Raw genomic sequence first — 21952 nt, 5'->3', positions numbered from 1 at the left:
TTTCGAAATCTGATTTTCCTATATATAGGATTGCTGCGGTGAAGAAGAGACGAGCAAGAAGTGATATCTCCAGCGACCTCATAATTTGGGTTGTCAGTAGAATCATGACTTGACCAAACGGAACCAAATAGGCTCTAATACACTAAAGTGCGGCTTTCATAAAAGTATAAATTCTTCGTATTCATTGTATTTAAGGATATAAATTGCATGAAACGTAATGCAAAATATTTGATATTGAACGTAATAAACCACAAAGTTCTCGCTTTCAAAGGATATACAAGATTATCCATCCTAAAAATGAATTTTGCACGCCATTCATAAGCAGTAATGGTATATACCTACGTGCATTAATGATCTGTAGGTTTATATTGCTTCGACTTTCAGAATCACTACTATATAGCCTTGATAATGGATAAAGAATTCTTCAGAAAGAAAAAATGAATTGCAGTGATGAGTATATTTTCAATATTCATCTTGCCTTTTCTGTCTTTGTTCTATAATACTTCAGAATAATTACAGGATCAAAGAGTTGATTCTGAGTCACAACGAGTTAGGTGAAATTGGCGGGGAAGTCATCGGTCATGGGATAGGTAAGATCAACCAGACGTAACTTTCGCAAGTGTATCAACAAGACAATGCATGTTCAGGATAATGGAAACAACGTTACCCGTTGTAGACCCACAATTTTTGAGGAACGACAAGAAATTGCAAGAGATGTTTGAATAAGTTAAACTGAAACGTGCGAAGACTGATATTATCTCAGTCTTCTTCCTCAAAAAGAAAAAAAAAAGAAAATGATTATTTTTTTGACGGAACTTATCTCTCCCCCCCCCCATGATACTTAGGCAAACTTTAGAATTTCAGAATACATCATAGGGTCTCAGTTATAAAGAAAATTATCCAGCTAATATTAATAAATGATATCAATAATCCCCTTTAATTGCTAAGCGTAATTTGTCATATTACCAATAAGGTTCCTACGTGCCAATGTTGTAATCTTATTTGTTGACGAGTTATTAGCAGCATAATATTTTAATGGACACTCGAGAGCCATTTTTCGCGTGAAGAATGTGATGTTAATTCTACAGGACACTTGCTGCAGTACGTTATTAAGTCACGATCGTCATTCATCATTATTTCTTCAGAGAGCGTTACGTCAAGATGAAATCAAATCCATGGAAATTGCTACATTCTTTTGCCAATAGGTGCAACGGAGTCGATAGAACACCTGAATTTAAGCTGGAATCATCTCAGACGGAAGGGTGCCATCGCGATCTGCAGAGGGTTAGCGGTAGGTCTGGCTAGTCGGCTTTCATAATGGTTCAGGGGATGAAGCCCTGTTTTAACAGAATTTAATACCGCGGCAACGTCGCGACAACGTCCGGAGAACAAAATTCGTCGCCTCGTACAATAAACCAGTAGGAGATTACAAAAGCAAAAAGCAAATGTTACCGCGACAACGTCCGAGCAACAACCATTTTAACAGGAAGGGTGATAAAAGATTGCCCTGGCGCTGCCGCGGTAACTCTACTTTGAAGGGCTCTGTGAAAATGGGGCTTTATTTTTTGCGCATTTCGTTTGGGTTGCGGTCCGTTATTCCGAAGAGACGTTATTCTGAAGGTTCGTCAATCAGAAAATGAAATAAAGTTTCTTATTCCGAAGCTTAGTTAATCCCAAATCGGGGAAAAAATCGTAATTCCGAAGTTTCGGTAGTACGCACCTTCATTTTGTTTTCAGATTAATGAACCTTTCAAAATAATGAACTTTTTTTTTTTCATTCTCGGATAAAGAATCTTATATTCGGATTTACGAACTTTCTTCATTTTCGGATTAGTGAACTTTCGAAATAACGAACATCACCCCCTTGTTGCTACACAGACGCTTAAAAACCCTATTGTTGCCTAAAGATTACAGATGATATATACCCTATTGTTGCCAAAAGATTACGGATGATATATTGTGTTCTCTGGTCAAAGTCGATCTGAATAATGATTGCTGACAAGGACAGTGTCAAGTTCTCATGTAGTGTGCGAATTAATGGTTAAGTATTTATCGTATCATCAGTACTATACACAAAACCTTGCTGTGATATGAAAAACACAATCTTCGAGAAGCTCTGCTCTGTACAGATGTTTGCTATAACTCGCCAACATTCGTCAAAGAAACCCTTTTTATGTATCCGAAACCTGGCTTCAAACTTTTGCCTGATTGTAAAATATAATATTGTTTTCACACGACATTTGCTGAAACTTTACTTCGTGAATATGTGTTATAAGTATGGCATCTCCATACAAACGACGAGAAAAGAAGCCTCAGGAAATTGTGCAGTACAATTCTCTTCTTTGGGGTTTCCCACCTGGCTTACATTATTGATTGACGGGAACTCCATGCGACCATGGACACGCAAAACTCCCTAACCATACTATTACTGGTTTCATAAGTTTATAATTCATGCCACTCTTGCAGGAGAACCTAAGCATCAAACGTCTGAATCTATCGTGGAATGGATTCGGGAACGAAGGTGCATTAGCCATGGCCGAATCTCTGAAGTTCAACAGCACGTTACAGTGGCTCGACCTCAGCAACAACAGGATCACCAACGAGGGCGCTTTCATGCTTTCCAAGGGTCTGGAGATCAACGATAGCTTGAAGGTCTTAAAGGTATAACTGACCTCCATCCTTGCACAATGAAAGTTCAAATGTTGATGAGCAAAATCATATCTTTGAACACCTAAACACCATTCATACTGCACCTGCTCTTGTTGATGATTTAGCCATCTCTGCAGGGTGTCATTGAAATGATAACCAATGTTCCTGGATATATATTTATATATTCCAAACTTAAGTGAGAAGAATTGTGCAATCACGCCAGAATATGCTTCCATGATTTGTGATGAAATAAAACGAAGGGATCATACTCCTATTTGTGCTTACTCTTGTGTTTGAACTTACTGAATGAGTAAGAATCTGGTTGTAGTTTGTGACCTCACGAATGTAATGACCTTGTGTTCATAGAGTTGTATATCTCTCCCTGGCATGGCAGATGATCCTAACAATCTTTCTTCTTTCCTCATTTTTGCTACAGATTGGCATGAACCCTCTCACAGCTGCAGGAGCCATGGCTATGCTGCTAGCCGTAAAGAACAACACAAACAGTGTCTTGGAGCTGCTTGATCTGTCGGTCAGTGCTTTACTTTTTTTTTTATACCCCCGCCACACGTAGTGTGAAGGGGGTATATAGGAATCACCGCGATGTTGGTCGGTCGGGCGGGCGGGCGGTCGGTCGGTCGGTTGGTCGATCTGTTGCAAAATCTTGCGTCGCGAACTCCTCCTACAGTTTTGAAGCAATTTAAATGAAACTTAATAGGGTAAATGATGATATTGAGGTATAGATGTGCAAGACATGTTTTTTGTGTTTGTCGGACAATGCGTTGCCATGGTAACCATAATTTTACCAAAACCTTGTGGATTGAATAACTTCCATAGTATTTAAGCAATCAATTTCAAAATTGGTATCTATGATGATCTATAGGTGTAGTTATGCAAGACACTCTTTGTGTTTGTACTTGACAAAGCATTGCCATGGTAACCGCATGTTTTCTTCGAAATCTTGTGGAGTGAACAACTTCCACAGTTTTGAAGCAATTGAAATCAAATTTGGTAGGCATTATGGCCTTGAGGCATAGATGTGCAACACATAATTTTTGTTTTTGTCGGACAAAGCGTTGCCATTGTAACCATAATTTTACCAAAACCTTGTGGATTGAATAACTTTCACATCATTCAAGCAATTAAGGTCAAATTTAGTATGTATGATGATAGGGAGGTGTAGTTATGCAAGACACCAATGTGTTAATATAAGAAAAATGAGTTGCCATGGTAACCACTCACTTTTGTATCAAATTGAACCATTTAATCTATGAAGGTGAAATTTGGTGTGTATGATGCTCTTAAAGTGTGGTTTTGCAAAATGTCCTTTGTATTTGTATCGGACAATGCGTTGCCATGGTAACCGCATTTTTTTTTAAATCCTGTGGAGTGAACTTCAAGCAATTGAAACCAAATTTGGTGGGCATTATGGTCCTGAGGTATAGATGTGGAACACATAATTTTTGTGTTTTGTCACACAAACCGTTGCCATGGTAACCACAATTTGACCAAAACCTTGCAGATCGAATAACTTTTCCATCATTCAAGCAATTAAAGTCAAATTTAGTATGTATCATGATCTAGAAGTGTAGTTTTGCAAGACACCAATGTGTAAGTTTAAGGAAAATGTGTTGCCATGGTAACCACTCATTTTTGCATCAAAATAAACCATTCAAGCTATGAAGGTCAAATTTGGTGTGTATGATGGTCTTTAAGTGTAGTGATGCTGGGGGAAAGCATGTTTCCATTTGTTGTAAGTTTTATACTCGGTGTCAACTCTGTAATTGTACAGTAAACTGAAATTATTCCGTTTCCAATTCGACAAGCGCACAAACTTGGTATTAACGCCATTGCCCTCATGACATCACATACTATAAAGCAACACTAGGGGCGGGGGTATTAATCACCTTCAGTGATAATTCTAGTTTTTTTTAAAGGGGTTGATTTCACTTTCATTTTCTCATCTTTTTTTTTTTTTTTTGAGAACAGAGGCGATAGGGCTAATCAGTGCATATACAACATTTGTGTATATAGGCTTATTACTTGATAACATGTGGAGAAGAAATATGAAAAGAACCCATGCAGGAGGTTTTTCTTTGTTTGCTGAACGTGAACATGAAAACTTAAACTATGACGTTATGTATAAATGAGGTATTTGTATACAAATATGTGTAAACATCATTTTTGCTGTCAAGGTTTGTGCAAAGACATATTAAATGGTAATATTTGGAGAAGAGATGATAGGAAGAACCTGTACAATAATTTTGGTTTGTTTTGTTGTGTTTGCTGCTACATTAACTCATTGAAACACTTCTACATTTCTACGTCTGCTGAAGTCTTAATTGAGGACTTCACACTGCATATATAATGATGTTATAATGTTTTGTGCGAATGATTCATTGTCATACTAGTATTGTCAAGGAATGTAGCTTGTGTTTAGATAGATCACAGTCAAGTTGCAATGAGGGTTCACACCTATATCTGCTGATTGGATGGAATTTCTAGACTCTCCTTGTAGGAAAATATATATTAAGCTAACGAGTGAAGTATATGCGATCGTAAAATGACTAATGACCTGTAAAGTTTTTTTGTTTGTTTTGTTTTGTTTTTCTTTTAAAAGACGTATTGTGATAACCCCCCCCCAAAAAAAAAAAAAAATAAAAAATAAAAAAAATAAAATAAAAATAATAATAATAATGATAATAATACTTCCTTTGAACTCCATCCCACAGGAAGTCAATGTGAACAAAGACTTTGTCAAAGCACTGGAAGAGTTCCGGGAGACACGGGCCGGCTTCCACGTGGTCTTCAAGAGAGCAGTGGGCCAGTTTGAGAAGCCCGAGGAGAAGGACCCTGACCCACTGAAACTCCTGAAGGACTTCATCACAGAGAACCATCTGAGGGTCTGGGACCTCTTCAAGGAGTATGACAAGGACAAGAGTCTGACGGTGACGCGGGAGGAGTTCAAGAAAGGCCTGGAGGTGGGGCAATCTTGCCTTTTCCACTACTTTCATTTCTATTTCATTTGCTGGCTCCATGTGTGTCCCTAACCCGTTGAGGACGAGTCCCCAGTATGCTCGGGCAGGTGTCTATGAGAAATGCGTGTTGTAGCAAAATCAAACTGTCCTCAACAGGTTAAAAGTCTGTCTCCTTCTATCTTGGCCCTGTGTCAATTGATGGAAGGGAACTCATGTAATAATTTTGTAATGTCTGGTTAACGCCTCATAGAATACAGAGTTGTAAATGACTTTTACTTGTTCAATGTGTTGTATGCATATTGTCAGTCAGTATCCATTCAATATTCAACTGTAACTTTTAACTTACCTGGGCCTATCTGTGAGATCTGACATCAAAATCTTCGAGGAGCTCACTGTGACAAACTCCTTCACACAATACAATTGACTTTGTAACATAAAAAATTCTGGAAATAAAGTAAAAATGCACTTGACAAACGAGGTAATAACTCTCAGAGGGTCAGTGGTAGTGTTATGCCACTACTCGTGCTGTAGGCTCTGGCACAACCATAGCCCTAATGAGACCACCGTATCAAACACTACTGACATCATATGCAATGCAGTTACCAATGGTACTGACAAGTCAAAGAGGACATGCACTTCAACTTGAAAGGATGTAAAACATCAGCAATGAATGAGAAAATGGACAAAAACAGGATCTCAATTTAATGATACATGCATTAAGAAATTAAGAAACTCTATCATTTTTTCCTCTCTATCTTTCTCAACAGAATTCTGGACTGAACATGAAGCCATACTTGCTGAACAGACTTGTGGAAGTTCTAGACAGAGACGGTGATGGAGAAATTGACTATGGGTGAGATAACTCATTGTTGTCATCTAATATTTGTGTGATACACGTTGTACAATACATTCTTGCTGGTTTGAAAGAAATCTTGATACAGTACCAGTTGAGTGATTTCACTTTGTGTTTTTTTTTTTCTTTTAGTTGAGCAGTGTCATGGGCAGTAAGTCTAACTTGCAAAGCCGGATTCTTTGTGTCCAAGGAGTTGTTTTTGTAGCTTTTTGTTTGAAAAAACTCCATGGTTGTCAAGGAATAGCTCAAAATCAAAATGTTGTTTCAGAGTGCAGCTAGGGCACTTCAAGGAATTTCGACTTCCCCGAGTACTGTATGTGCCATAAATTTTGCAAGTACAGGTATGATATTTTAGGAATTGAGATTGAAGACAATTTTGTGGGTAGTTGATTTCATGGAATGAAAAAACCAACTTCCCGCCTGCGAAGTACCATGAGAGGCAAAATCTTTTGAAGTTGCTATTTCCATGAATATTGGTTAACTAGTGAAATTTGATGAATTTCATGATATTCCCCAGGGATGGTGTGCATTTGACTGTCCACTTTCATTTCATACTTCGTGCTAGGTCACAGATATACTTTTAATAAACTTTTAATGAATAATTTTACTGCTGTTGTAGATGATACAGCCCATTAAGGATTTATATCCATGCAACACATCCACTCTCAAGGAGACTTTCACACTTGCAGTACAGTTTCTGGGACAAGGCTAGAACACAAAACTTAATGAAACAGATTAGTAAGGCAAGCCACCTCGTCATACAGACCAAGGCTATGAATAAAATTTGTGCTTGGTTTGTTGCCTCTCCTCTATTCATATACCACATTCAAACATATCACGAAAGGAATCACACTCCCGTTTTTCACCTCGAGTGTAAACCACATATACATGTACATGTAACTGCCCTTCAACAGAGAAATCGCAAATACACGAGTGTATTGCCTTGTTTGGTATTTTTTTATTACAGCAAACATTCAGATTGTCGGAATGTGCCTCAACGCAGAACTTTACACATTTATTTACAAATTTTCTCATCTACAATATTACACAACGCAGCTCAACTACAAAACTCTGATCATAGAGGAAAGCAAGAAACGGGTGCACGTCATGAGACCAACACCCATGAGTCATACAGCCCATGAATTTGACACCAAGCAAACAAGGCCCATGAGACTGACACATTAAACCCCGTGTTGTATCTGTCGAACTCGTGGACTGTTCTTACGTAGTGCAAGTCTCATGAGCATTATTTGCCTAGTGTCGAACTCATTGGCTGTAGAATTCGTGGGCTGTATGACTAATGGATGTCAGTCTTGTGGGATGACCCTGCAAGAAACAGTGACATCTAGTAATTGTTATTATACTCTTTACCTACAGAGAGCTGCCCATCTTTGCCTCTGGCCTCTGCTTTTTATCACTATTGCACACTATAAGTTTTTCAAGACCGTCCTCTGACCAATAACCTTACCAAATACATACCTGCAATGCAACGCTTAACACTGGCATTGGTCCAACGATCCCAGACCTGTAAAAATCACTGTCTGTCGGATCAGTAACTTTCCAGGAATTGCTAAATTTACTGGTTCGACATGACCGGTAAAATAAAATTAATAAAATAACAATGTTGGGGCCAGTCGAAAGAAAAGAACAGGACCACAAACAGAACATAAATTTTAGGTTCAGATCAGTAAAAAATTGGAAAACTAGTTATCTACTGGTCCAACAGGGACATGCCAGACAGTCGGACCAGTAGAATAAATTAGTGTTAGTGTGCAGTCCTGTGCGATGTATGACAAAATTATTTAAGGAGATGAGAAAATACAGAATGTAAGACATGTATATCCTCACTGTATTTTTTTTTTTTTTCATTCCTTGAAACTGCGCAGAGCTTCACACAGAACTTTCACCTTGGAAGTTGTCCTGGGGTTTGGTCTGAATGATGCATCACATGCATTGTATGTCTTCAATAATCGCTACAAGTTTTGTAAAAGTTCTTGCACCTGTGGGCTTTGCAGGACACAGTTCCTTTCTATTGACAAAACAAAATAAGTGGCAAACACAAACAGATGTGAACAACATTTACACCAACATGTGCGAGAAATAAATATGCAACCAAAAGTAATCGTGAGCGGCCATCACACTGTTTAATTGTAATCTTCCTTGTTTACCGTAAGGGCTTTTCATAAAGAGAATAGACTGAACATACATATACTGTAGGCTGTCAGGAGAGGCATTTATAAGGTTAACTACATTGTAGAACACACACTTCATAAAATATCAAGATACAGGGGATCTGTACAGTGCAATTAAGGGGAAAAAAAAAAGATATTGTCATGTTTCAACTTGAGCCTGTAAAAAAAATGTGGTAATTTCTAATTTGAAAACCATCAGAGATGGTCCAAACGGCTTAGTTTATCAAGGTTTATAGCAAATTCAGTGTTTTGTTTCCACTTTCTCACTAAAAGAGTGATCATTTAAAATCTAATATAACATAAATTCCATTGAATCTAAAATTTCCGCTCTTACAGTAACACAGGGGTATATGGAAGCATTTACAAACGCAGCATGTACGGGATGAACTACTTATGAAACAACACAACTGTATATAGTAAATAAATTGCCTCTGATGAGTAGCCCGGTGTGAGTTTGAGAAAAAAAAAGAAAAAGAAGATAAAGTCACTCCCATCATCATTTGGGAGCTTCCCCAAGCTTGAAAGGTAATGAAGCCCCAAAACACTTCCTGTTGAGTCTGGGATTTTCCTATCCCATATTGACTAAGCAATACTGTATACACCATTGTATTTCATAAGATATTTAGTAAATTGAGACTTGTAAGACAATTTTGTGAGTGGTTGAATTTAAGTGATTGCAAACCACTGCAATGAAATGAGAAATTCATTAAGTACCAATACAGTACTAATCCCTTTACAAGAGAATACTTAGTGATTTTCCAGTCACTCATGGGTGGCAATATTTTGTGAGTTGTTGATCCTACAAATATCAGTTGACACTTGGGGGAAAACAAAAACCGGGTTTCAAACGTAAATGGTGCATACAGTATACCTCAGTTGTTTACCGGTACATATTTCTATACTTGAAGTTGTATTTTGGCATGCAAAAAAAGAAATGAACTCCTCTTTCTCTGTCCGCTGTGCTGTGTTCATCTCCTGTTGTGTCCCAGTGTGATCATACCCCGGCAACAGCTTGACGAGATGATCGGGATAAACACTCTCTAGCAAGATTTTGATGAGTGGTGAAGATCCGCTTTGCCAGATGTCGCGTCACTGCGCCAGAAGATGGTCCATGAGCGATCTTGAAGCAGCCATGTGACACACTACAGGCTGGAGATGAAAGCTGACTAGACACTATGTACAAACTATATGAAAGAAAGAAACACAGAGAGAGAATATATCATTTCATACTGAATATACAATGTATGACTATACTCACAACACTTTAATATCTAATATTTGACAATGAAGTTATGATGGCATAAAGGCATGAAAATTCCTTCATAACTGAATACTATACCGGGCTTGAAAGTTTGTTTTTGGGGATTCTTTTCTCCCATGAATGTGCACACAGAATGTAGCTCACACATATGTGTACATGTATCTATTTGCTTCTGAATTTCCTTGACATCTACAATATTTGCAGGTAAAAATGGCAGCGCTGAGTATCATTTCTTTATCTATTTTTTCATTAAATGTGATTACACACCTCAGGAAACTTATCTGTGCTGTTTATCTGCAAAAAGCTTTTTTCCAAATGATTGTATTATACTGCACCATTGATGAATAAATTATTTTGTTTCTCCCGTTTCCCGTCTATCTCATACTGAATTCTGTCATTTGCTGTCCTGTGTCATTGTGCTGTCTGCATCATTGTCACCTATGCCAAACACCTTCATTCTGCTAATTGCACGTCCAATGGAACTCCTCACGATCAACTACATGTACATGTCTGAGCCTCCCTCTTTTTCATCTCAATCTTACATTTTCATTTGCACAATCTTTACTTCTTTGTCATCATTTCCCTGAATCTTCATATCTTCATATCCTCTCTATATATCCTCTATATATGAATCTTCATACATATCCTCTCTTCTCACATGACACCCACTCTGGTGAATATTGTTTTCCTGGCTACATCCATCCCACCTTCTTCTGCACATTCTTCTCTGTGTATCTGGATGGCACACACTCTCATCCCCTCATCATCAAAATGTCGCCACATTCCCCACTCCCCTTCTCCCCCCCCCCCCCCTTTTCCTTTTCTGCCTCCCTTTCTCTTTGCTCCACGCCATGCAGTGAGCTTAAGATTGGCCACCAGGAGATGATCCAGGCGGAGCGGGAGGAGCGCAAACGGCAAATGGAAAGAGTGCACCAGAACCGGCGCAACCCCTTGTACAAGCCCGTGGCCGAGCAGTTCCAGGACCTAAGGCCTCGCCAGGTGCGGGACTCCCTGTCTCCTGACCGGCTGCAGAAGCTGCGCGACACCATCAAGCCCGACAAGAAGCAGTGGGACGCCCAGGGTAGGAAGGCAGATGACGTCGGCGCAGCGATACGCTCCCTGGACGCCACCGTCAATTTCACCAGCGAGCTCAATGAGGCATATATCAATGAGGAGGAGTGGCTAAGTAAAACCATGGACCCACAGATGCTTGCCAGGAGAACTCCTAGCCCTGTGAGCAGGGCCAAGAGTCCTTCAAAGGCAGCATCACCAAGGCAAAAGTCACCCCGCAAGAATGCTGCATTGAACTCAACGCTATGAGTGGGGCACAACCCTACTAACACTGTCAATTTATATTACATGGTTGGATTTGAAGACAACTTTTTTCCTTCCAAATATCTACTGAACTGATGGACCAACGAAAGCATTGATGACTGTAGGAAAGGATTAAAAGCCACAGTCCATTACTCATCAATGGACTGCTTGCTCCATCACGATTCACCATACAGTGTACATTCCAAAACCAAGAACTTTCATGAGCAGATATAGCACAGCATCTGAGCTTTGTGATCAAGCTTTGTGATCACCATACAGTGTACATTCCAACACCAAGAACTTTCGTGAGGATCTAGCACAGCATCTGAGCTTTGTGATCAAGCTCCAGTGATAAGTTGAACAAAGAACAAAGTCAGGAATTCTGAGCTGCTTCCTGCTCTGTAGATGAAAAATATTTACTGCATATATAACATGACATGTTACAAAATTTCCACATCATTGACATTTGAGAATGTTGTTTGCTTAATAAGAATGCAGTACTACACTTTATGCTTTTTTGTTATGTGTTGAAAAGCATAGAGCATTCTCGACAAGCAGCATTGAAAAAAACACAAAGTGAGACATTGGGTTGGAGTTGATGTGTGACTATTCATTTGCGATGCCTATTGGAAGAAGAAGTTATCATCTTTAACTGGTCGTCAGTAACTTGCAATCACATGGCCATAATATAAACATGAATGCGTGTACAAATCTGAAGTACTCTCTGAACTTTGACCTGAAGTCTGGACATCTCAGTTTTTCGCAGTTTGTAGAATAGTGTAGTGCAGTGTAGCATCAGGTGACAGGGATCTATCTTACATGGTGCACATCCTACAATGGGGCAGTTTTCTTGAATTTTTTACCTTCAGTTGCTTTAAAATAATCCAAAACACACTTGACTGTGTCTTTTGTGTTTCAGACAACGCAGATATTCTTTATGTGGATAAGTCCCAAGGGATGCATTTTGTGTGAGACTGTTTGAATTCCATTCAACACATGCATGTACCGGTACTTTAATACAAAGACTACGTGTATAATCTATTCAGCCACTTCCATATCAGTGACTCCCTGCAATTCAGTAGCATAGGTGGTATGGCCTGCTGGTGGAAAGCTGAAAAACTTAAACTTTACCATTGTTTCTAGTGTTGTGCTTTCAAATATGACAAAGTATTTGTTTACTTTCACTGAAGGTGGTTGTGATATCTATAAGATTGTTGGAAAGAAATATTCACTTAACCAACTGAAGACAACTCATAAATTTGGATCTATCTTATACCTCTGATACATTCTTTACTGAATTTAGGTGTAATAACTGAATGTAAGACCATGTAATCATGTTGATCATGAAAATGGTTGTCTATTCGATAGTGCATAAGAAAAGTTTACTTGCTTGTTCAAAGCAATTCAGTGAATAAATCATTCATTATTGGATATGTTACGATGCTATTCAAAGGGAACAAAGGTTGGGTTTTATGCAATATCAGCAAATCATGTTCATAATTGAATTTTAGAGTTTATATCTCCATTTGGTCCAAGCTATATGGGAAGAGGGAATTAAGGAGGGACTGGAATGACTGCAATTTGTGCATTATTATGTCTACTCTTCACAATGTCTTTACTTGTCAGTATGCGTGTAGAGCTAGTCAGTAAGAAATAGTAGCTGTGCCTATTGCATGATGTAAGCAATTTCCTGAAGTCATATCATAGCAACATAAGAATTGCTCAGCTACAATTTGCAAAATATGATCAAACATGTCATCATTTACAACATGAAACAGGATCAAAGAATCACAGGGTGTATATAATATTTAAGTACTCATGAAAACCTACCAAAGAACCTTGCACAATGCACTTTCATTTACAGTTTCTTTTTATATTTTACTGTCTCTACTTTTTTTTTACACTAACAACTGCATATTTCAAACTTTACTGCAAAATATGAATTACCTCAAAATATCTTCAGAAATGTGTTAAAATATAACTGTGTAATTGCACTTCATATTCAAGTTAACTTGAATAAGTAACATCAAACCAAACAAAGTAGAAGTCTCATCAAATCATATGTCCTTGAAATATGGACATGATAGGATCCATCTGTGATCTACATGCTTCACATGTTATCAAAAAGCAGTGATACATGTAGAGTCGAATCCTGGTATAACAAAGTCCTCCGGAAAGGCAGTTTCTTACATCAAAATTTTGTTGTATCCGAACAAATAAACAATAAAACATATAGAACTGATGATATTGGGGCCTGAATTTTTACTTTGTTGTAACCAGGATTTCATTTTAACCATGTTTCTTATAATGGGAGTGCACTGTATTAGCAAAGTAGATGAGATAATGATGTCATTCCCTCACAAGTTTCCCTTTCACCTCACAAAACTTCATTAACTTCCATTTGTTTGATACAAAAATACATTTGTAATTCTTGTGCTGTAGAACAATAATGACTTTTATGGAGAAGGGGCTGTAGGTGCTAAATCTTTGATCAAAAACGTGGTTTTCTTAAGATTGTTACATATAAACTGATAGTTCTGATAAATGGTTGCAACTAATGTCGCTGTTAGTGAAAACAATGAAACCTGAAGATTCCATAACTTCATTACAAATGTTATGTTTGATTTTGATGAAACTTCTTGACATTCTGTGCAAAGTTGATATGTTACATTTACTTTGATTCCACTTCAATATACAGTGGTATTGCACTTTGATGGGCTCTACTCCATATATGTGACAATGATCTGAGAAGGGAAGTATGTTGAGTAGCAACATGTTTGCCATCAAATCTTCCATTTCCAGTGAAAATCAATATAGCGTCACTTACACTTGAAAATCTTATGCCCACTTGTTCAAAAATATGAAACAGAGAAATTCCCAGCAATTCAATAAAGTTCTGAAGTCAGTCATCATCAACACTTACAATGTAAAGAGCAATTTTATGAGTGAAAATTCACATATTTTGATTTGTTTATACTCAGTACACCAATAAGGTACAATAAAAATATTTCTCTACTTCAAATCATTGTTGCTTTCTCTCTGAAATAAACTGAAAACCAAAGCAAGAATAGGATAAATAAAACAGGACATGAGGCAAATTGATAACAATTTGATTGAAAATGGATACATGAGCAAAATAAAACAATTGAATGCCAGATAACAATCTAAAAAAAAAAAAAAAAATCACTGAAGTCTTCAAGGTTGCTATCTTTCTTTCTTTTCTTTTTTTACATCTGTGACATTGCTTGCTGATACAACTTCTGCAGAGTGAAGTGACAAGTATTTTGATATTTCTTAGAAAATAATGTCTTTCAAGATTTTCAAGATATACTTAATTGTATATCAACTCGAAAATTGGAAAAATAAGCAAAACCCATCCTTTACCTTTATCAAAATGCTATATATAGTAACTGATGCCAAAGCTTATGACATTCTAAATATCCTATGCAACACTATGCAGGGTTTTTTTGGCACTATCTTTACTTTGTTATTTTGATATTTCCTGAAATGTTACACTTACACAATGTGTGCCTTTTATACAATGCAAGTGTAATCTACTATAGTAATTGTATTCATATACAATAGTGTAATGTACACTTCTGCTGTGTGTATATATGTGATATCATAGTAAATTATATATTTTATGTATGATAAAAACATGATATTTGGTCATACATTTGTATATCTTGTTTGAATTGGAAGAAAATTTTCCCCTTCTCTAATAAATCCTAATCTATGCAATCAGTGTGAATGTGTCTTCTACTTTTTTCATGCAGTGAAATCTTGAAAACCTTTATAGCATATTGAACATCTTTAAAACTGCTAAAACAGTTATATGTAAATATTCTCTCTTTTTTTTTTTTCAGGTTGTCCATCTACCCAAAGTCTCATTATCATCCTCTTAAAATATAGACACTGAGGGATGCTACATGACCCAAAGGTATGCTGACTAGATGCTGCCTGGCTAAACCCCTCTAGATCAATGGTCAAAAGCCCCTCACCTTGAACTTCAGCTACAATATACTAATGTCCAATATACACATATATGAATGAAACGATAAAAATGAAAGTCACAAGTTACGGTCAAAGGTCAGCAAATCTTGGCCAAATGATGCCCTTTTCAGCCACAACTGCCTTTGGTAATACATTGTATTATTTTGTTGCAAATGATAGAAATATCACTTAACTTTGGCTGAGGATATAATTTTCCTGTCATGACTCGGTCATACATTAGGTGATATACCGTAGTACCGTATACCATATGCATTGTCGATACCTGTGACAGTCAAGATCAATAGAATACTTACGAAGGGCCATACTAAAGTCTCATCTCATGCCTTTGATATCAATCAATCAATCAATCAATCAAGTCAGGTAAAGTTCCAAAGATCGATGATTATTTTCTTTCCTGTAGCCTTTGTCTTTCATTATATGAGTGACTGCCTTGTGTCACCTGAAGACCTGTGGCCATCCTCAATAAGTAAACAAATGTCCTCATGGGTTTCCCTCTTCTTGCATTTCTATGGATGGGCTCCCACAGAACAACTTTGTGTGGCACATTTAATATTCACTTTATCAATACATGAGCAAAATACTTATGTACCTTAGCTGTTGGCAGACAGAACTTTTTGGATGCTTCCATTTAATAAGGACAAAGAGCAATTACTGGGAATCTGGTTAGTACACTTGAAACATGTCTTTGTGACGAATTTATCTGGCAAATAAAATAGAGAAGACTCTTCTTCGCTCTATGAACACTCTAACCACGGAACACGGTGTTCAAGAGATGAAGCTCAAAAGTCCACACATTGACAAATTCATACTCTACATGACATTGTCAGTCATTTGAACAGGCTCTTTGCAAGTGTCTATCTATCTTCTCTGCTTTCCATGCAATACAAACCATAAAGTACAGTCATACAACTGACATAACTTCTTCAGTACCAATGGGAAGACATGGCAGATTATGCACTGACACTAGCTACAAGGTCCCAACCATATAATTCATATAATATTCCTCAAAGTTTATAATCTGTTATTTATCAGCCAGTGGTGTTAATGCGCAAGTTTGGGGACTTCACAGCTCTCTCCTATTCACACATAGGTGATATGCATGACAAGGAATTCTGCCACCAGACCTAGCACACAGTTCCTTGGCACAAAAGCCAGGGAGAGGAGGTAAGTCACAAAATATGGAAAAAAAGAGACTTGCCACTACATGTACAGAAGGTACATGTAGCAGTCACACTTGTGATGCTCAATGAGGGGGTGTAGGGTCTGAGCAAAATTATCAAAATAGACATACGCCAATGTCCACTTCTGTCAGTCCATGGTAAAGAGTCTTGAGGCAATGTCATCTATTAGCCAGTTGACACCATACAGCAGGTTTTCTCCTGTCACAGCGCTGCAACCAAGGATCAGCCAGTGATGTGTCTTGATTTGGTCTAGCTCCAAAGCCTGGAGGGTGACAAAACAAATAACACATTTTACCATGCACTCCATGGATGTATTAATGTGCTGAAATTGGTGGCCTCCCACCCAATTCACACAGGGCATTAGAGCTCTTCAGGAGTGCTCATGACATGGCTGCCAACACTGGAAACTAGTTGAGAGTAAGACTCCCATAGGCCAATGCTATGATTTAGGAGTCAAAATGAGTGAGATCAATAGAAATGCACGCAAATGAAATAAAGTTTTAGCGTGAGAAAGGACCAAAATGTGTGAGTCTCACGCTCAATGCGTGAGAGTTTCTTGAGCGTGAGAGTTGGCAGCCCTGTCATGAAGCAAACTAAACTCTATGGCCCGACTTCACAAAGGTGGTATAAACTTCAAACATGGTACAAATTTAGACCATGGTTTGTGTGTGAAACAGGCTTCCCTTGGATATGCGCGTATCAACGCATGTTTGTTACCGGACATCTGTTGGTGTACGCAATCTGTCAATCGTATTTACGCAGAAGAAATTTGCACAAACCATGGTTGAAATTCAAACCACCTTCACAAATTCGGGCCTTTGGGTACAAAGTGGCCCTGAAGCACTCTAATGTTATGGCCCTCTCAAGGCTAGGTTCAGGAGCATTCCTGAAGCGCACTAATCTCTGTATAATTGGTCACCAACGTTTAAAGCACTCCAGAAGTGGTATGAAGTGCACTGGCCTTTGTGCATACAGTTTATTATTTTAGAAGTTCCTACATGCACAAAAGTTACCATGTCAATTATGGCCCTCTCAATCACTCCATGTGTGGTCTTGGCTTGTAGTGGCTTTGTATGAACAAATCAAATGTGCGTAAGTGGAAGTGCTCCTGTGCCAAAATTTTTGTATAAACGGGGTATAAATATGGCAACTCTTTGCTACACTATGCATCCAAAGTACTAACATTTCTTTTGCCAAGACTAGGATTAATGTAGACAATTATGCAAGTTACTTATGAGGTCGTTAGAGGTGTAGGCTCATCAGGAGACCAAATACACCATGTATGCTGTAGATTCCAGTCTGCAATAACTGCACAATTAAATCTTAAGTTCATCATATCCAAAAGGGGAAATTGTAGGTGTTGACTAAAAGTTGCAAATAGTTGCTAAACTAACTTTTTTTTTTTCTAATTTGGCAATACAAAAACAGAATACAGTGAATCACAAAAGGGTAATGTGGACATATAACATCACATGTATATCATGTATGTTGAAAGCTCACATGATTCAAATTAATAACACTGAGTTCATAGGGGCACACGTCTGTGACACTTACATGTCTGTAACACTTACCGAATACAACAGAGTACAACATACACATGGCATGGTAGACCAGAAAAACAGGGTGGCATCAAACACAATGGAGTTGCTGCTAAGATGTTGAGTGCAACTCTATCCTGCTGAAAGTCATGATGCCAGGTGCTCTGAGACCTGTCAAAATGCAGTGTGCATCTGTTTTTGGCCTAGTAAGCCAATTCCCCTATGTTCAACAACTCACACAGCATATCACCCATGAGTAACAGATTTGGCATGACTTACAGCCCTTATGATTCACGAAGATGTTTTGGTAATTGTACTGGCAAATAGACTGATCTCCATGAGTCTGTTTCTAAACAAGTTGGTAGATATAATCAGAGACATGTAAATTTGAAGTACACATTCACATTGCAAAATAGTCCATATTTCAGAACACAATGTAATTTAGTGCTACTCACCTGTCGAATCTCATCTGCTGATAGGGCTCCTGGTAAATCTTGTTTGTTGGCAAAGACTATTAGGGTGGCACCAGCTAACCTCTGTAAAACAACATTGTAAAATCATTTTGAGTGCTGCACTTGCTTGTTTTTAATTAGTGATGTGAAGTTAAACTAGGTTGCACAGAAAACAAGGAACACAGCTACAGGGACTGCTATGACAATATATATCATCCATTCAGTTATTTTATCCACACTGGAAAAAGCATTTCCAAAGGATAATTTTTCTTTTTTTTTTTCTTCTTCTTTTTTTTTTTTTTTTTTTTGGAAGAGCAGCAATTTTATACTAAGTCAGTTATTATCATTATCATCCTGCAAGACGGATATGAACTGTAAAAGCTGTTATTTTTGTGGATAGATATTTTCAAGAATGAAGAGGTTGCAGGCATTTTTGCAAGATGTTGTTCTTGCCATTTGACAATGAGGCTATCACACCCACATTTACAAATACACACAGAATGCATACCCACCAACCAAGATCACTGCACTCTTTCATGATTGAGGTTTGTTCACAAGGAGGGATGTATGTAACATAAGACATATAGTACATACTAGCATGCACGTATCATGCCAGCCACGGCCATGGTTTCGCCCCAGCTCCGAAGACACCAAATTCTATGAAATGAGCATGTTGATATTATCATGCTGCTAATTTGATGTGATCAAGATAAGGTAGAGGTATTTGTGTTGTTAACTTTGCAGCCAAACAGTGATTTGGAATATTTGCGCTCTCGTGAAAATATAAGCTATCAGAGTATGAGTAGACTAGAAAAGCAATGTGTACATTAGCAAATAGGCACTGCATCACAGCTGGTAGGCTGTTTGATAGCGCACCTCTTCTAGAAGTAGTGAATGGAGTTCCTGTTTGCAGTCAAGGAGTCTCCTTCTATCTGCACTGTCGACAACCCACACCAGACCATCTGTGCTCTCAAAGTAGTTCCTCCAGTAGGAACGCAGGGACTTCTGACCGCCAACATCCCAGATATTCAGTTTGAATCTTTTCAAACAACACAAACACACACAGAAATTCATAATTCTTTGTTGCTTGATTACATTACATATCAAAAGTCAAAAGATTCATTTGTAAGAACACACAAGTGAAAGCCATTATGACGTTGAAGTGTTGCTTAAAGTTACAGCAGAATGATAAAAATTAGTGCAAACTGTCAATTACACACCACAAAAATCTGAATACTTGGGATCTGTTACAGGCATTTCTCTTGAGTTAGTTCCTCATACAATGAACATACTGTGAGCTCATGTCTTGTCTTTCGTATGTGTGTTTCTATTTCCATTTAATGAATGCTCCGCCTGTGAATACTTACATGTAAAGCATCATTCAGCCAGCACTATGACCACGGTAACTGGTAGCAGCTATTCTGCCATGATATAAATAATACAAGCAGCTATTTCAGTTGCTGATGGGCCAAAATCTGTCTATAGAATTAGAACCCTTCAAAGCTATGCAAACATATGACTTGTAATACCATTTTCAAATTTGTACATGTAGTGGGTTTACAAAAATGTGTCATGGTCTTTTTTGATACTGAGACATCAGTCCAATCATAGGAGAGAACATGCAACAACCTGAGAAAGCAAGAAGTCACATTTCATCTACTTACCCTTTGTGTTCCAGTGTCTTGATGTTGAAACCCAAGGTAGGGGAAATGGTGTTGATGTCTTCTCCATTAAACTTCTTCAGAATGGTTGTTTTCCCAGCATTGTCTAGACCCCTATGATCAATCACTGGTAAAGGAAACTACTAGGGTTCTACAGATGCACTACAGATTTCTACATATCATTATGGTAACAATGGATATGGTCAATTTGACAAACAAACAAGGCAGTGTATAGAGCCCCATGCATGTGTCTTTACCATCCATCCACACACATATTCATATACATGTACCTAGTTACAGCTGCATCAACATGCAAGTCTTCACATGACTGGTTTTACATTTTAATGCAATGTTTAGAGAGTAAACAGAAATATCCATCTGTCCTGAGGAGTCTTTCCAACTGTCTTTTATCATTTTTTAAAACTTTATCGGCTCTTGAAGCCAGATGCGCAGTCTCCTTGGAACATTGACATACAGTACACACCTACCCTGGCCCCCACGACCAGATACACTAAAGGACAGACTGATCTTGCAGTCAATTTAGAGAAACAAGAGTGGTTTTTAATTTTAGAGTCATTCAATTTTTTTTTTCATCTTTTGCATTGGATGGAGATCATGTCTGTATAACAGTTTAACAGTGAACACTAACAGTTATCTCATCAAGGGAAGTGTCTTGTCAATCCCAAGAACTATCATCACAGATTGGAATGCACTCCCACCAACCAACAGTCGCCAGCATCATGCATCACAGCACAGACTCCTCCGGCGCGGCGTAAAGCGCGTAGGACCTCCTTACGATCCTTCATTGCAATGTTCATGAATCAACGCAACAAGCCTCCATTACACTACAGCCACGAGTAAAGCATTTAGTTTCTAAACTTCTCTCTCCGCGCAATTAACACCAGCGCACCCCCTGTTCGGTTGGCCCCTTCTTAGCACCGGTGTGGCGGTACGCGTTGGGGTCGGGAGTCGCTGCTGGTGCGCGTGCGGTGAACCCTTGACTATCTACTCAATCTAGGCCTACGTCTACGAGGCTACGTGAAGATATAACGAACTCAGTCTTACAACATGAAATCCTACATATGGGACTGTAATGGACCTAGAAAATGTTGCTGCGGCGGTCTGCATGGAGTTCGAATGGAGTGATAATCAATGCAATGCTAGTGGAGAAGTAATATCTTACACAACAGAGGTTTTCAAAGGATACAACATAAGTATACGCATCTCCTTCTCCTTTTGCTTCATCTTCTTCAATATTGTGAGCAACCCCATGCCTGTTTTCGCCTGCGCCCACGACCACCGTACCGTACGTTTATCCGTACTATACTGTACACGATCTTAACCGTTGACACACATGACACCAAAGAGCGTACAACCCTAAGAGGGTCTACTCTCTCGATTTTGCGTAGTATGCATGCTCACGGGCAGGTGCGAGCGCCATTTTAGGAAGCAAAACGATCGATAGCGGGCGGATTTTTACGTGATCCTCAATGGAGAGGTATATGCCTCCCTTTCTGCCGTTTCTCCCTTTTAGGGAGGCATACAGGGTAAAAGAAGAACTTCGGACCTCATTACGGCATTTATAAGTATCATTTCTGCCTAAGAACGAAATATAAATGAAGAATTGCTCTTTAATATCCAATCTGTAGTCCCTCAAAATTTGAGCTAACTCGTAATGATAGGGAGTATACCTAAACCATGATGTGTAATATGCATGAGGGTGCTGACAACTTCAGAGCCCTCTCTCCCTCTCTCCCCATCTCCCTCTCTCCCTCTCTCTCTCTCTCTCCCTCCCTCTCAACTCTTCTCTTGGTCAACAATGTAAGCTAATATACCATGATTCTATAGAACAACCAACA

General features: G+C 38.4%; 2 protein-coding genes across 2 annotated transcripts in view; one reads left to right on the top strand and one right to left on the bottom strand.

Annotated features, from left to right (window-relative positions):
- The window catches only part of LOC140234401 (uncharacterized), a 28107-nt gene extending 17806 nt beyond the window's left edge, over positions 1 to 10301 (top strand). The window contains exons 7-13 of the mRNA XM_072314455.1: positions 509 to 590; positions 1206 to 1291; positions 2467 to 2661; positions 3086 to 3181; positions 5382 to 5630; positions 6395 to 6480; positions 9662 to 10301. Coding sequence (XP_072170556.1) covers positions 509 to 590; positions 1206 to 1291; positions 2467 to 2661; positions 3086 to 3181; positions 5382 to 5630; positions 6395 to 6480; positions 9662 to 9716 — 849 coding nt within the window. The 3' untranslated portion in view covers positions 9717 to 10301. The remainder of the gene's footprint in view (positions 1 to 508; positions 591 to 1205; positions 1292 to 2466; positions 2662 to 3085; positions 3182 to 5381; positions 5631 to 6394; positions 6481 to 9661) is intronic.
- On the bottom strand, positions 7419 to 21399 carry LOC140234410 (ADP-ribosylation factor-like protein 2). Its single transcript, XM_072314463.1, has 6 exons — positions 21301 to 21399; positions 20097 to 20207; positions 19309 to 19471; positions 18436 to 18516; positions 16553 to 16704; positions 7419 to 9856 (listed from the first exon to the last, which is right to left on the bottom strand). Exons 1-5 carry the CDS (start codon positions 21363 to 21365, stop codon positions 16570 to 16572), a joined length of 555 nt encoding a protein of 184 aa, XP_072170564.1. The 5' UTR covers positions 21366 to 21399; the 3' UTR covers positions 7419 to 9856; positions 16553 to 16569.
- Between the last annotated feature and the right edge of the window lie 553 nt (positions 21400 to 21952).

Source organism: Diadema setosum, chromosome 1 (genome assembly GCF_964275005.1).
Source record: "Diadema setosum chromosome 1, eeDiaSeto1, whole genome shotgun sequence".
NCBI classification, from domain to species: Eukaryota; Metazoa; Echinodermata; class Echinoidea; order Diadematoida; family Diadematidae; genus Diadema; species Diadema setosum.
Note: the sequence above shows the minus strand (reverse complement) of the source record. Positions and strands in the feature narration are given on the sequence as shown.

Bases quoted from the DNA above. Each gene is read 5' to 3' on its own strand.
- LOC140234410 (XM_072314463.1), bottom strand. From the start codon at position 21,365: ATGGGGTTGCTCACAATATTGAAGAAGATGAAGCAAAAGGAGAAGGAG. The intron at 20,208-21,300 runs GTATCCTTTGAA...GATTGATCATAG, and splicing joins GAGATGCGTATACTTATGTT to GGGTCTAGACAATGCTGGGA. The intron at 18,517-19,308 runs GTGCGCTATCAA...GTTGTTTTACAG, and splicing joins ATTCACTACTTCTAGAAGAG to AGGTTAGCTGGTGCCACCCT.